The 14,050-nt window shown below is 41.6% G+C and overlaps 1 protein-coding gene across 2 annotated transcripts; it reads left to right on the top strand.

Moving 5' to 3' along the window:
- Window positions 1-2,932: 2,932 nt before the first annotated feature.
- LOC124698001 (ABC transporter G family member 45) lies at window positions 2,933-13,162 on the top strand. Of its 2 annotated transcripts, XM_047230560.1 has the most exons (22): window positions 2,933-3,072; window positions 3,257-3,377; window positions 6,034-6,122; window positions 6,307-6,391; window positions 6,484-6,643; window positions 6,832-6,908; window positions 6,986-7,036; window positions 7,103-7,193; window positions 7,878-8,179; window positions 8,421-9,016; window positions 9,102-9,262; window positions 9,376-9,479; window positions 9,574-9,733; window positions 9,820-9,983; window positions 10,073-10,405; window positions 10,489-10,779; window positions 11,072-11,155; window positions 11,225-11,358; window positions 11,462-11,689; window positions 11,776-11,947; window positions 12,052-12,306; window positions 12,544-13,162. In XM_047230560.1, the coding sequence occupies exons 1-22, from the start codon at window positions 2,933-2,935 to the stop codon at window positions 12,811-12,813; spliced, it is 4,068 nt and encodes a 1,355-aa protein (XP_047086516.1). In that variant the 3' UTR covers window positions 12,814-13,162. The 2 variants fall into 2 exon arrangements, with proteins under 2 accessions (XP_047086516.1, XP_047086582.1); XM_047230626.1 differs by lacking the exon at window positions 2,933-3,072 and having other exon boundaries at window positions 3,369-3,385.
- Window positions 13,163-14,050: the final 888 nt, after the last annotated feature.

Genomic DNA, 14,050 nt, shown 5'->3' with positions numbered 1-14,050 from the left:
GAAAGAAAGAAAATGCTAGTCAATAATTATTCTCACCAAAAAAATGGTAGCGTTAACTGATATCAAAAGAAGATAATTGCAAAAAACCACCACAATTGAGATAAAACCGTAAAAGTAACAACCATGTATAAAAAAAACACCACAAATTGCATAAAACCATAGGTGTTTGGCACACTTGCCTCAATTGTGGTGATCTTGTGCAATTATCTATATCAAAAGAGAATCTGCAAGGATACTACTACCAATATGATGTGCCTACCCTTGCAGAGAAGGATGCGATCATGACTACATGTGACGATCAGGGGCAATCTTATTTCAATCGATCAATCTAGCACGCCATGAATGCTGCCCATGCAATGCAAGGATTGAATTCCTCTACTGATCACTGGTATTCGTCATGTATCTCGGCATAGATAGCTATAGTTGCGGAGGGCCGGTGATTAAATGAGACACGTTAGGCGAGCATGGCTCGATGGTGGTGTGTCGTTTCTCATGGCAACAGTTTGCAGAGTGGGCACACTACGTGGTCTGACGTGACATTTTCTTTGTAAGTAGAGACGGTATACGAGTATTCTACATTAGATAGTACAATAGTAGACTTTTATGCAGAAGCATGCATCTGGTGAAACAAGTGGAAAAGGACTAAAGGAGTACAATAGTAGAGCTGACCACGCTCACAAAACTGCTGAAAATTTGGCGCATGGATAACCATATAGCTCCGAATAAATACACCTAATGGAATGGAAACGAGAGAACATATGGTAGGAATATGTGTGCCAACTTTTTTACCTGTCTACTTGACCAAGACATAGCATAGAAAAAAATTGGTAATATAATAATCACAGAAAAAGCTACTGGTGGTGTATGTTTAGCATGTGGTGTCATCGATCGTCTCTTGTCTCACTTTTTTTGCGGGAAAATTTGAGAGCTTTATTCGACTAACACCATACCTGAATCATCAGCCTGAATACTAACGACCAGAAAATCTGGGATACGATCTAGCCTTCTATCCATTTCCATCAATGTGCAAGCAAACTTAGCACAAAGGTGAGCCGAAATTTTAGCTGATCTTGAGTTCTTGACACATGTTGAATAACAAAAGAATAAAAGTTTAAAGCTAGCTCTCCTATCTCTTGTAGAATTGGTGGCATGGCTGAATGTAAACCGGGACGAGAGTTCCAGAGATCGACTAACTCCATATATACAATCAGTTTCCATCACCACTCCACTCGTTGGAAGCCACGAAGCTTAGCAACAATGACACCCTCACGGAGAGGTTTATCGCCTCCTGGTATCTTGTGCTACCTCTGCTTCTGTTTAATCGACGCGGCGTACGTACTGTAGCATAAGCTACTTCCTCTAGATCACTCACGTCAATTTAATCAGAATGGAGGGCGTCTATCTCTTGACTCTAATGCAGGAGCCTTCTTAATCGTAGCCATCGTCCCTCGAAAAGGGATCGTGTCTCCTTCGGACTGAACAAATACCCCATTTTTGTGGCCAACACCAACAAAGACTGGCATCACCTGTGTTGTAGGTGCCAATGCCATCAGTGGTCTATTCGCCATGCCACGTACTGTACATGTCTTTGCGACACGGAGAAGAAGAGATCACAGCTAGCGCAGGACTTTCCAAGATACATGAGACAAGAACATTAAGTTCGAAAGGCAGAAGCAGACGAGATATACACATGTACTCCCTTGCCTGTCTCCGCAGTGTTGTCTCTCCATGGCATGGATATACAGGAGGGAGAGATGGCATCTGTTTCTGCTCTACTCACATGCATGCATGCATGCCCAGAGTGGTGATCCATGACATGACTAATTCAAAGTAGAAGCCAGAGCTTAGATTTTAATTTCCTTGGGGTGCTATACTGATGAAATATCAAGTGGTGGCGCATTGAAGATTCAGAGGTCAGGGCCATATGCGCATGCATGGATGCATGCTACAGCAAAACCTAGCATTCACGCACCGGCCGGCCGCCGGCATGGCCGGGTGTGCAACAATATTATTTGCCACTGTCAAAAGATAAGGTTATGAAAACATTTCATTTTGCTGACGAATACTATATATACGTACGGGAGCGGACAACCACCCAGTCTTAATCCATTCTTTACTTGAAGTTAGCGTGCATAACGGTGGTTAATCATAGATATCGTCGGCTAGAGATCGAGCTAGGTATGTTTATCTCTTGTAAACATGACTGTCGTGTCAAGCTACAGCGGAAAATAACGGAATAGAGCCTGCCAAGCAAAAAAAAAAAGAGACAAAAAAGGGTATGACTATATTTCTCAATCGACTGAGAACTAACTTCGTTCTCAGTTATTTCAAAAAAAAAACTTCGTTCTCAGTTAGACGATGTCATCAAATCTCAGTTGTAACTCGGACTAGCACAAATCACGAAGCAAATCTAACGGTCCGAATGGTTTTTCTTAGTTGCAGCTCCACTTGCAACTGAAAAAATCCAATTACAAACCAACTTGCAACTCATATACACGAATCACGATGGAATCAAACTGTGTAGGACTTGACTAAGCACAAAGGAAAAAAAAAAAGGACGCAGCTAGTTCTCGGTTTATCTAGTAGAACTGCACTTCCTAGTCACCTAATTTCATGTAAAATTCATGTGTAGTTAAGAAAAAAGATATGCAATTGAATCGTCCATGTGCAATTGGAGATCCATGTAGTAATGTCCCGAGTGGCGTTGGGCCGTCGAACTCCACTATATATACGAGACGAGATGACACTCCAAATACCTTTAAACGCAAGTATATCTTCTTCTATCTCCTCCCGTGCTCGTACAAACTACATGTCCGAGTACGTGCGCGGCCATTCACGCGCCGTCTAAGGACAAGCAGCCACCGCGCGCCGCCGTTGCCCACAAAGGGCTGAAAGTGCCGCGCGTGGGTCGCCGGCGCCGGTCGAGGATATGATGGAGCAGAGCTGGGAGAGCGAGCAGCCGCCGAGCGGCGCGCCAGCACCGGCGCCAGAGACGAGGCTGAGGCCGCCGCCACCGCTCACTCACGAGGACAACCGCGGCTTCCTGGAGATGCTCCGGGAGAAAAAGGAAAGGTATGGCCTAGAACGATCTGTCTATATCTCATGCGAGTGGCATGAAAGATTGAGCCGGTTTGGATGGCCATCAGTTTGGAGGCAGAGAGTTTCTTGGACGAAAGGGCTTAACGCCGGTCCGGCTCTCTATGCTGAAACAGATCGCCAATCACAACGTGATAAACGTGAGTTGTGTTTTTCGCAGGCTGGGGGTCGGCGCAGCGAAGGTGGAGGTGCGGTTCGAGGAGCTCACCGTGGAGGCCGACGTTCGCGTCGGCCGCCGGGCGCTGCCGACGCTGATCAACTGCGCCGTCAACGCCGCCCAGGTACGTACGTACGTTTGCGCTGCTATTTGCTAGTGTAAAAGTAAATTAGAATTGGCTCTATGCGGCGTGGATAGTTGGATGCTACCTCGTGCATGGCGTATGCATTTGCAACCAATAGAATTTGGTGAGACGCGTGGAAGGCGTTGTGAGATGAAAACGCCACAGCTAGCGAGCCGATGAGACGCGACGATGAAAAAACCACACTTAGTTGGCAGATGCCGGGTACTGCTGTCTTTTTCCTGGTCTGAATTATGATTGAGTTGCCTGACTACTACTGATCGTGATCGGTCAATAGGTCAGTTCCAATGATGCATTGTTGGTTAAATGAAGTAGTAGTGGTTTACAGTCAAGAGTTAACTTCAGTTAAGAAAACAGTGGTTACTGAACTTGCTATCTGGAAGTCCTAGTGGTCACTCGAGACCTCGAGTAGACGAGTACTTTTCAGTTGGCGTCCTTGTTACCGGCACAGTGACCTATCCCATTGACGTCATCGGACATCCATTTCTTCCTAGATCCGCTGATGAATTGATAGGTAGCTGTGCCCCATATAAAAGTATCCAAGTTTCTCCCAACCCCCCAGCAAGTCCATCGCTTATACTAGTTCAGACTAAATTAAAAGGGTACTGATTCAGCCAAGACTTGTCTAAATCACAAGACAGGGTACAAGGTCGCTGTAGCAATGATATACTAATACTCCACAAATCTTAAAGAAAGAGATAGGACAGGGTCCTCTGGGCAGGACAACAGTCGACAACGGTAATTCAAATGTAATTGCAGAAGCAGTAGTATTACACAGGTGCAACAACAAAAATTAGATAAAAGGCACAAAGCCTTCAACAGCCAACATGGGAGGGTTTTCCATTTTAGAACCAGGTATTCTCCTTTGGGTCGCCTTATTCTAATTCAAATGAGAAATCCTCATTCGAACGACATCAGCCAAGTTGCAATCAAAGTGTAATGAAAAAAAATCAGTTGCAACCGTAGTGCAATTAAAAACAAGTCAATATATAAATATAAAAAGATTTGGTTGTAATTCAGTTGCAATCAAAGTGTAATGAAGAAAAATCAGTTGCAACCGTAGTGCAATTAAAAACAAGTCAATATATATAAATATAAAAGATTTAGTTGTAACTATAGTAAATCAAAAAAATGTTTAGCATCAGCCAAGTTTAAGGAGGGGAATTCAATTGCAATCAAAGTGTAATGGAAAAAAAATCAGTTGCAACCGTAGTGCAATTAAAAACATGCCAATATATAATTTAGTTGTAACTGTAGTAAATTAAAAAAATGTTTAGTTGCAATCGAAAAATTCTCGGTTGCAGACCATGTGCAACTGAAAAATATTATCTTAGTTGCAACTCACACACTGCATGAATCGCGATGCATATCTCACAAATAATGAGCTCTTAACTTAATTCTCACTCAAACGAGAATTGGGAAAACTCTTCTTAATAAATGATGGTAGCAGATGGGTCGCGTACGTGACTAGGCTGACGGCAACTGCTTTAATGCGATCTTGTCCATTCTAAGGTTGATTTTTTTATATAAAGATTCTAAGGTTGATGGCAAGCAGTGTAGCCCTGATGATGAAAGGAAACAGCTCACACACGTCTCTCTGAACCTCTTACTATCAAATCACTCTGAAAAGCAAAAGATTACTCCGGCCTATGTCGAAATTAATTATGGTGGAGCGACCGATATATAGGAGTATTTAGCTGCGCTTATTTGGCAGTTGACTGAAGCTAGAGTTAACGCTACTATACTTGCCTTCTTTTTTCTTTGAGATGCTTGCCTTCTTTAGTTAACCGGAAATTGCCGTTTTCGTCTACGAGCTCGTCCAGGCTGCAGTTATTGGGCGAAGTGGTTGGCGCACACACAGTGATATATATAAAGAAACCATGTCAGCTCACTCATAATTTAGACCAGTATTAATCGCCCAAGTATCTAGTGCTCTTTCTCCGTTTGGAAAATAAGTGACGCGGCTTTGTTGTATCTAGACACATTTCAGTATGTAGACGCATCTGTATGTAGAGCGTCTATTTCCAGATGAAGGTTGTATTGCTATGGTAATTGAAGTGGTTGAGACACCCAAATACCAAAAGAAAATTGGACCGTTTCTGAAAGAGTGTCATCGCTGCCTCTAACAGTTCAGCCAGTATTCGTTTTGACTGCAGCCGATAAACCTGAGCACGTCTCGTAGGACTATTTAGCTGATTTCTAACAAGTCGTTGTCAGTTAGCCATTTCATTCAGCACACGCCAACATTTCCTACACAGGACAAAGCCTAACAATACCAAAATAATCCACGGTTACCTACAAATGGAGCGTTCGTGAACTTAGAAATTCCAGTGCAAAACGACAAGCAGATGGAATTACTTGCAAGTCATAGCACTCCAAAGAAAGGAGAACGGCCCGGTATGCCTGACGATAGAGACAGAGACAATGGAAGTGCAGCAATAGGTATTGCAAAATATTAAGCAAGTTCGGGCATCAACCTAGTTTAAATTGATCAAAAGAGTCAACGTTAATAGTAGAGATCTAAGTATGTCTCCAGCCGCTGCACTACAGGACTTGGAACCATACAGTTTAGCATCTCTGAAGTATCACTATCACATATGTATGTTTCCTTCAATATGGATATTATTGCCTTATGCAGGAATTGGCAACAATTTCACACATGTGTACTACAAGGAAAAGACCCATCAAAATTATAAATGGAGCGAGCGGGACAATTCGTCCATCAAGGTAAAGTGTTGATCTAATTTTTACTGAATCGAGAATATGTGTCTGTAGACGCTACTTATCTCAGATTAAGTGTTCCATCAGAACATGTGTAATTTTGTGAAGTTCCCATAAAAAAGAGTTCATCATCATTCATTAATTTACTCACCTAACATGCTGAATCTTGTGAACCACATTGCATAACCAGGATGACGCTTCTTCTAGGAGCACCTGGTTCCGGGAAGACAACTTTTCTGAAAGCATTGGCGGGAAAGTTGGATTCTTCTTTGAAGGTACACTGAGTCATCTACATGCCACCAAAACCAATTACTGACAGGAAAAGCATCGGTTAACCATAATTGCATATTTCCTGATGCCATAATAGCTCAAAGGAAAGGTCATGTACAATGGAAAAGAAGTGAATTCCTCGACACCTCAGTACCTGCGTGCTTACGTTAGCCAGTACGATCTTCACCATGCCGAGATGACCGTCAGAGAGACCATTGATTTCTCTTCCAAGATGTTGGGAACCAATAATGAATTTGGTGAGGAACCCTCTTGCGTATGGTGTGATATTCCTATTACAGATCTGATATAGCTTTAGTTTCTCTGTGTATATATATAACAAATTCCAACATTGTAACTCAAGAAGCAATCATGAAGATATAAATGGTGTCCTTTTTTCATGACATAAACACTAATACACAATTCCTGTTTGGAATGGCCATCGTAGAGATGCTGGGAGAAGCAATACGAAGGAAAAAGGGTGTCATCAACAAAGTGGACCAGGATCTTGACTCATTTATCAAGGTCATTAATTTTATTCTCTGCCAATTTGGCTAAAAATGGATTCCATTTCCCCAATTACTTAAATCTATTTTCTGCAGGCTACCACCTTTGGAGAAGGAAGCAACCTTACAACAAACTATATTCTCAAGGTAAATTTGTAACTTTTGAGTTCAACATTTTTTTGATAACATAATCACAACTTTGTGTAAATGCAGATACTTGGTTTGTCCGAGTGCGCTGATACCATAGTTGGTGATGAGCTGATAAGAGGCATATCAGGAGGACAAAAGAAAAGAGCCACAATTGGTAACCATTATATTCTTTCTACCATGTATTGTTTCTCTCATTGCCCTCTGGTCCCACTTTCTAGAGTGTATTTTCCAATCTGACTTTGTGTTCTAGTACTTAGCTCACAGAAAAATTACCACCTCCAGAACTTCCATAGTTAGCTTAACATGCAAAGATTGTAGAGTAAGATAATGTAAAAATGGCGCCATCATTTATTTTCTTGGCATGTTCGATTAAACGAACTATGGAAACAGTAAAAAAAGGTTGAGCAAATGGAAACAGTAAATTAGTGAGTGAGCCAGTGACAGAACTATACAATGCTCTCTTAATGCAGAACCCTGTAATGTTCTCCAGGAGAAATGAATTCAATATCAGGTTGACACTTGATATTTATTCTACTGAATCCGAGCACTCATGAATATGTAAGATGTAACTAGAAATTATGTATAGATTACTGGAAAATCCCTGCACAAGCATTTTTTGTCAATTTATCATTGTTTCCTATACAATGAACTGCAAACTAATAACATGAAACTAGCCTACTTTGCTTACGATATGCCAGTTCTACAGAAGTAGAAAGAGCTATTTGATGGTACAAGTGCCAAGGTTAACAAATCCATATATTGATGTCATAATCAACATTGCTTTTTTTTTGTCGATTTATCATTGTTTCTGTATTTAAAGATGAATTCCTTCATACAGGAGAGATGCTAGTCGGTCTATCGAGATGCTTCTTTATGGATGATATATCGACAGGTCTAGATAGCGCTACCACATACGAGATCGTAAAGTTTCTCCAACAAATGGCTCATCTGATGGATCTCACACTGGTTATTTCCTTGCTGCAACCACCTCCTGAGACATTGGAATTATTTGACGACATAATCCTTTTATGCGAGGGGCAAATTGTATATCATGGTCCACGAGAAAAAGCTACCGATTTCTTTGAAATTATGGGATTCAAATGCCCCAGCAGGAAGAATGTAGCTGATTTCCTTCAAGAGGTACTAGATTACAGACTCTGATAAAAAAGAACTATTAAACAAATAAATAGTGCTAGCAATTAATTACCATTTCCAAAATTAATGATCAGAAGAACTTAATGAAAACCTGAGCATTAATATCACCATGTGTAGCGTGCACTAGATGAGTCAGACTTCAACGACATAATCCACTATTGTGTAATATGTACTACTGGTGCATAATATGTAACAAACTGACAGCAACTTTTCTCTATTTGGCCAGGTGACATCGAAGATGGATCAAAAGCAATACTGGATTCGTGATGAAAATAAGTATCAATACCGGACAATTGAAAAATTTGCAGAATCCTTCCGTTCATCCTATCTCCCTCAACTTGTAGAAGACAATCACTGCAGGTCAAACAATACAGGAAAAGGAAAGGAGATTAAAACAAGTGCAAGTCGCAGGATCTCCACATGGAATACTTTCAAAGCATGCCTTTCAAGGGAAGTACTTCTTATGAAAAGAAACTCTCCACTTCATATATTCAAGATTGTACAGATAACTGTTCTTGCTTTGGTTATCTCAACGGTTTACGTGCGCACAAATATGAACCAGAAATCTGTACTTGATGCCAATAAGTACATGGGATCACTCTTTATAGCTGTTGTGATAGTGAACTTCAATGGCATGACTGAAATTGCAATGACAATAAAGCGACTCCCCACTTTCTACAAGCAAAGAGAGTTACTAGGATTGCCAGGATGGGCACTTCTTTCTTCAGCTTACCTTATCAGCCTCCCAATATCACTTTTAGAGACAGGTCTTTGGACCAGCTTAACCTACTATGTGATTGGCTACGCACCTTCTTTTCTCAGGTACTCTTCTTTGTCCATTCAGTATCTAATGACAATACAAGAATAATTTGGAATAGCAGAAAATAATTACCTTGCCCTCTTGCAGATTCATCCAGCATTTTCTGGTACTTTTTGCCATGCATCAAATGTCTATGGGCCTCTATCGTTTCTTAGCAGCGATAGGAAGAACACAAGTAATGGCCAACATGCTAGGCACTGCAGCTCTTATAGCAATCTACATATTTGGAGGCTTCGTCATATCAAAAGGTTAGATGTTTTAGCTCAGAATAACATAAGATGTATGTCAGCCCTGTAACAAACAGGACAGGTTTGACTTGTGTGTGTCCAAGAAGCTCATAAATTTTGCACACTGAAATCAGATAGTCTCCAACCATGGCTGCGCTGGGCAAATTGGACGTCCCCATTCACCTACGCACAGAATGCAATTGCCCTAAATGAGTTCCTTGACGAAAGATGGGCTATTGTAAGCAAGCATTTCAACTAACATTCTTGATCACATGTACATAACCCGTAGCAATTAGTTATCACCTGATCATGATGATCGTTCATGCTGACAGGAATTCTATTACGCAAATGCCAATACAGTTGGTGAAGCTATACTCAAGATCAGGGGGATGCTCACAGAGTGGCACTGGTACTGGATTTGTGTCAGCATTTTATTTGGATTCTCACTGGTCTTCAACATCCTCACTATATTTGCCCTGGAGTTCATGAACTGTACGTATATCGAGTTATCAAAACATCATAATTGATGAAACATAAATCGAACAAAAGAATCAATCCTGCTTGTTTATCATTTGCAGCTCCACACAAGCATCAAGTTAACATTGATGCCGTGAAGAAAAATACAGAGTGCAAAAACCAGAAAGTTGGAGCGGGCAATGCATCGGCTGGTCAAGTTATCCTCCCATTTCAGCCTCTTTCCCTTGTATTTGATCATATCAACTATTTTGTCGATATGCCAAAGGTAAGCTCTTGAGCACAGTGCCTTCCTTGCTGTATAGTTACATCAATTCCAGTCACTTGCTGACCAAAAGTATGCATATCTTCCACCAGGAGATGATGAAGTATGGAGTAACAGAGAAAAAGCTTCAGCTGCTACAAGACGTCAGTGGTGTTTTCAGGCCAGGGGTGCTAACAGCTCTGATGGGGATCACAGGTGCAGGAAAGACAACATTGCTCGATGTTTTGGCTGGAAGGAAAACTGGAGGATATATTGAAGGTACTATTAGAATAGCAGGATACCCAAAGAAGCAGGAGACATTCTCAAGGATATCTGGCTACTGTGAACAGAGTGACATCCACTCCCCTAACCTCACTGTGCTTGAGTCACTGCAGTTTTCTGCATGGCTCCGCCTGCCTTCAAACGTTAAATCTCGCCAAAGAGATGTATGAGCATTGACCACTATCTTTATCATATTTGAAGATATATAGCAAAAGATCTCACAACATTTACGTTCAACATGTTTCAGATGTTTATAGACGAAGTCATGGACCTAGTCGAATTAACTGGATTGAAGAATTCCATGGTGGGCCTGGCAGGAGCAACTGGCCTGTCAGCAGATCAGCGAAAAAGGCTAACAATTGCTGTGGAGCTGGTAGCTAGTCCTTCCATTATATTTATGGATGAACCAACCACTGGCTTGGATGCCCGTGCTGCAGCAATTGTCATGAGAACAGTAAGAAAGACAGTTGACACTGGACGAACTGTTGTCTGCACAATTCATCAGCCAAGCATTGGGATATTTGAATCTTTTGATGAGGTACTGGAGTCTAAATTTTAAATAGATCAATAAATTCTACCGGAACAAGAAAAAATGGCCATGTGGTGTCAAGAACAAAGACTGATAAGAGTATCAAGCTTTTTATCACACAGAACTAAACTAGCATGATTCTTGACACAATAAAGCATCTAGTTAGCCCTCGCCCCTCAGATATCTTCTTATAGTAGCTTAGAAATAGCTAATGATAGTCAACTGGTCTTCTATATGAATATAGGATCACGAGTAAGTTAAATTACATTTCTGAACTAGAATTCAATTTGACTGATTGCAGCTTCTGCTTATGAAAAGAGGCGGTCAGATCATTTACAGTGGTTCATTAGGTCCACTATCCAGCAACATGATCAAATATTTCAAGGTAAGATTGCCTAATGTTAAATGTCTATTCACAAGGTAGCGACAAAAATACTAAATTGCTTTGTCACAGGCTATACCTGGTGTTCCTGGAATAAAACAGGGACAAAACCCAGCAGCATGGATGTTGGACATCAGTTCGCACACAACAGAATATGAGATTGGAGTGGACTACGCAGAAATTTATAAGAGCTCCTCATTATACAGGTAAGCCTGATACGATCATAAAGCTACAGAAAATGTACTGTTAACTGGTTTCAGCAATAGGGAAAAAAGATAAACACAATGACTATGTACCGTGTTTCTGCAGGGAGAACATGCTTCTAATTGATGAGATGGGGCAACCAGCGTCAAATACAGAGGATTTACATTTTCCACCTGGATACTGGCAAAACCTAAGGGTGCAGTGTATGGCTTGCCTGTGGAAACAAAGATGTGCATACTGGAAAAATTCAGAACACAATGTTGTCCGGTTCCTGAACACATTTGCTGTATCAATTATGTTTGGAATTGTATTCTGGAAAATTGGCTCAACCATGTAAGTAGGAATGACAACAAGCTTAATGATTTTCTTTCATGAGAACTTATCATGCCTAACTAGATCATGGTATTCCTATGCAACAGAAAACAAGAACAAGATTTATTCAACATACTAGGAATCGTATATGGATCAGCACTGTTTCTGGGCTTCATGAACTGCAGCATCTTACAGCCAGTTGTGGCAACAGAGAGAGTTGTTCTCTACCGAGAAAAGGCAGCAGGCATGTATTCTACCTTGCCCTACGCCATAGCTCAGGTATTGTTACTTTATCATTCTGTTCAAAGGCAAAATAATAATAATCTAAACATAGGATGTTTTGGCATGTTCTTTAACCTTCAACGCTGGATTTATGTTTGCAGGTAGCAATTGAATTTCCTTACATGCTTGTCCAAGTGGCCATCTTTGCGTCAATCGTATACCCAATGATTGGGTTCCAGATGACCGCTGGCAAGTTCTTTTGGTTTGTCCTTTACATGGTGCTAAGCTTCATGTACTACACACTCTACGGGATGATGACAGTGGCACTAACACCTAACATTGAGATAGCTGCTGGATTGTCCTTCGTTATCTTCATCTTTTGGAACCTCTTCTCCGGCTTCATCATTGGAAGAGAGGTACTAGTCTCACTCCGCCGATTAACCCTGTAATCTTTGTGCTTCAATTACAATGCCCGCTAGAGGGAACAGTCTCAGACTAGGCCTCATGGAATTCCTATATAAACCGCTCATAGGTTGTTCATTTAATTCAGATTTTGGACTTCTCTTGAAAGTTAAAAATCAATTAGAACAAGAGAGAATAGATTGTGCATGCCTAACCTAACCAACAACAACTATGTGGCAACGTGAATGCAGCTGATCCCAATATGGTGGAGGTGGGTGTACTGGGCTAACCCAGCAGCGTGGACGGTGTACGGGCTCATGTTCTCTCAGCTGGGTGACCGGACAGAACTGATCCGTGTGCCAGGGCAACCAGACCAGACGGTGCGGCAGTTTCTCGAGGGATACCTTGGCCTCGAGGACCGCTACTTCAACCTTGTCACCTGCCTACACCTGGCCATCATCGCCCTCTTCGCCTTCCTCTTCTTCATCTCCATCAAGTACCTCAAGTTCCAGCGGAGGTAGCACAGACAGATTGAACTGCGAACTGCAGATACACTAATCAGAAAATCAACTTAAGTGTATAAAGCTAAGGGAAGGTAAACACCTATAAATAAGCAGAAGACCACAAGGATTTTGCTTCTGCAAGATAAAAATGATAAAGTAATATCATGATTTGTGTGAGCATTTGTATATGTATTGCTAGTAGAGCCTTACAGAATTGTTGTTATAGCTAGGTCGATGAACAAATCAAATTGCAAAGTGTACATGTGAGTAGGAAATGTAAAGCATATCAAAGTTCATTCAGGTGGGCATGTATGTATCATCTTGCAGTGTAAATCGCAATGGTAATGCAGCATATCATATTCAAGTACTTACTTTCCCGCAAAAAAAAAAATATTCAAGTACTTACCGAATTGTGATCTTTGGCCTCCATGTTCCACTTGACATAGAGGCTCTAGAAAAATCATCCCCTTAAACTATAAAAGTGTGTATCAAGCGCAGGCACGACCTAGCGCCGATGTCCTGGCTGCGGGCACCGCCACGCGAAGCCTTGCGGTGGCGCTTCGCCCCGCCGCCCTGACACCTTGTGGTGGTACCCTGGAAGTAGCCACGAGGCCTAGACATGGCTGCCGCCGCTGCTCGAACTGGGTCGACACGAGGAATCCTGCATCAAAGAAGTGAGAAATCAAACCCTATTTTGAACTGAAATGCGAGATCCGTAGCAAATTATTACCTTGTTGGAAAAAATGGATGGAAGAGGGAGAAACTATTCCTGGGGTTCAGTCGGAGGAGGCAGGAGTCACGCTCAGATTCTCTGAGAATCTGCGCCAGCGGGAGTCAATGGCAGCAGGGAAGGTGGAGCTTGTGCTGGATGCCCCTCTCTGTTTTCTTCGGAAATTCAGATAGCCTCACTCACGCACAGCGGCACAGGACAGAACTGAACATCGTGATTCGTGAGCGCTACAGAAACATCTACAATTCAGAGATTGACTATTAACCCTGAGCAATGTTTTTTTGATCTGCCTACAAAATTCAGTAAGTCATATTTTCTTCATGCTAAGAAATTAAGGAATCTTTTTCAAGAAAAAGCAATGACAATGCGTTTCTTTTCATTGCATACAAGAGTTTGTCACAGTTTCACACACCTACGAGGCTTTTTTACAGTTTGGCGTTACAAATGATCAATGGACATCCCAGTCTGCAGGTAAGAAATTAAGGAATCTTCAAAAGCAACGTTTTGTACCTGAATCGGTTGCAT

This window comes from Lolium rigidum, chromosome 1 (genome assembly GCF_022539505.1).
Source record: "Lolium rigidum isolate FL_2022 chromosome 1, APGP_CSIRO_Lrig_0.1, whole genome shotgun sequence".
Lineage (NCBI taxonomy): Eukaryota > Viridiplantae > Streptophyta > Magnoliopsida > Poales > Poaceae > Lolium > Lolium rigidum.
This window is presented reverse-complemented; position numbering and strand designations above follow the sequence as displayed.

What these genes read in the sequence shown, in the direction of transcription:
- LOC124698001 (XM_047230560.1), top strand. Translation starts at nt 2,933, where the DNA reads ATGGAGCAGAGCTGGGAGAGCGAGCAGCCGCCGAGCGGCGCGCCAGCA. An exon ending in CTCCGGGAGAAAAAGGAAAG is followed by an intron (nt 3,073 to 3,256) that starts GTATGGCCTAGA and finishes TGTTTTTCGCAG; the next exon opens with GCTGGGGGTCGGCGCAGCGA. An exon ending in TACGCACCTTCTTTTCTCAG is followed by an intron (nt 9,017 to 9,101) that starts GTACTCTTCTTT and finishes GCCCTCTTGCAG; the next exon opens with ATTCATCCAGCATTTTCTGG.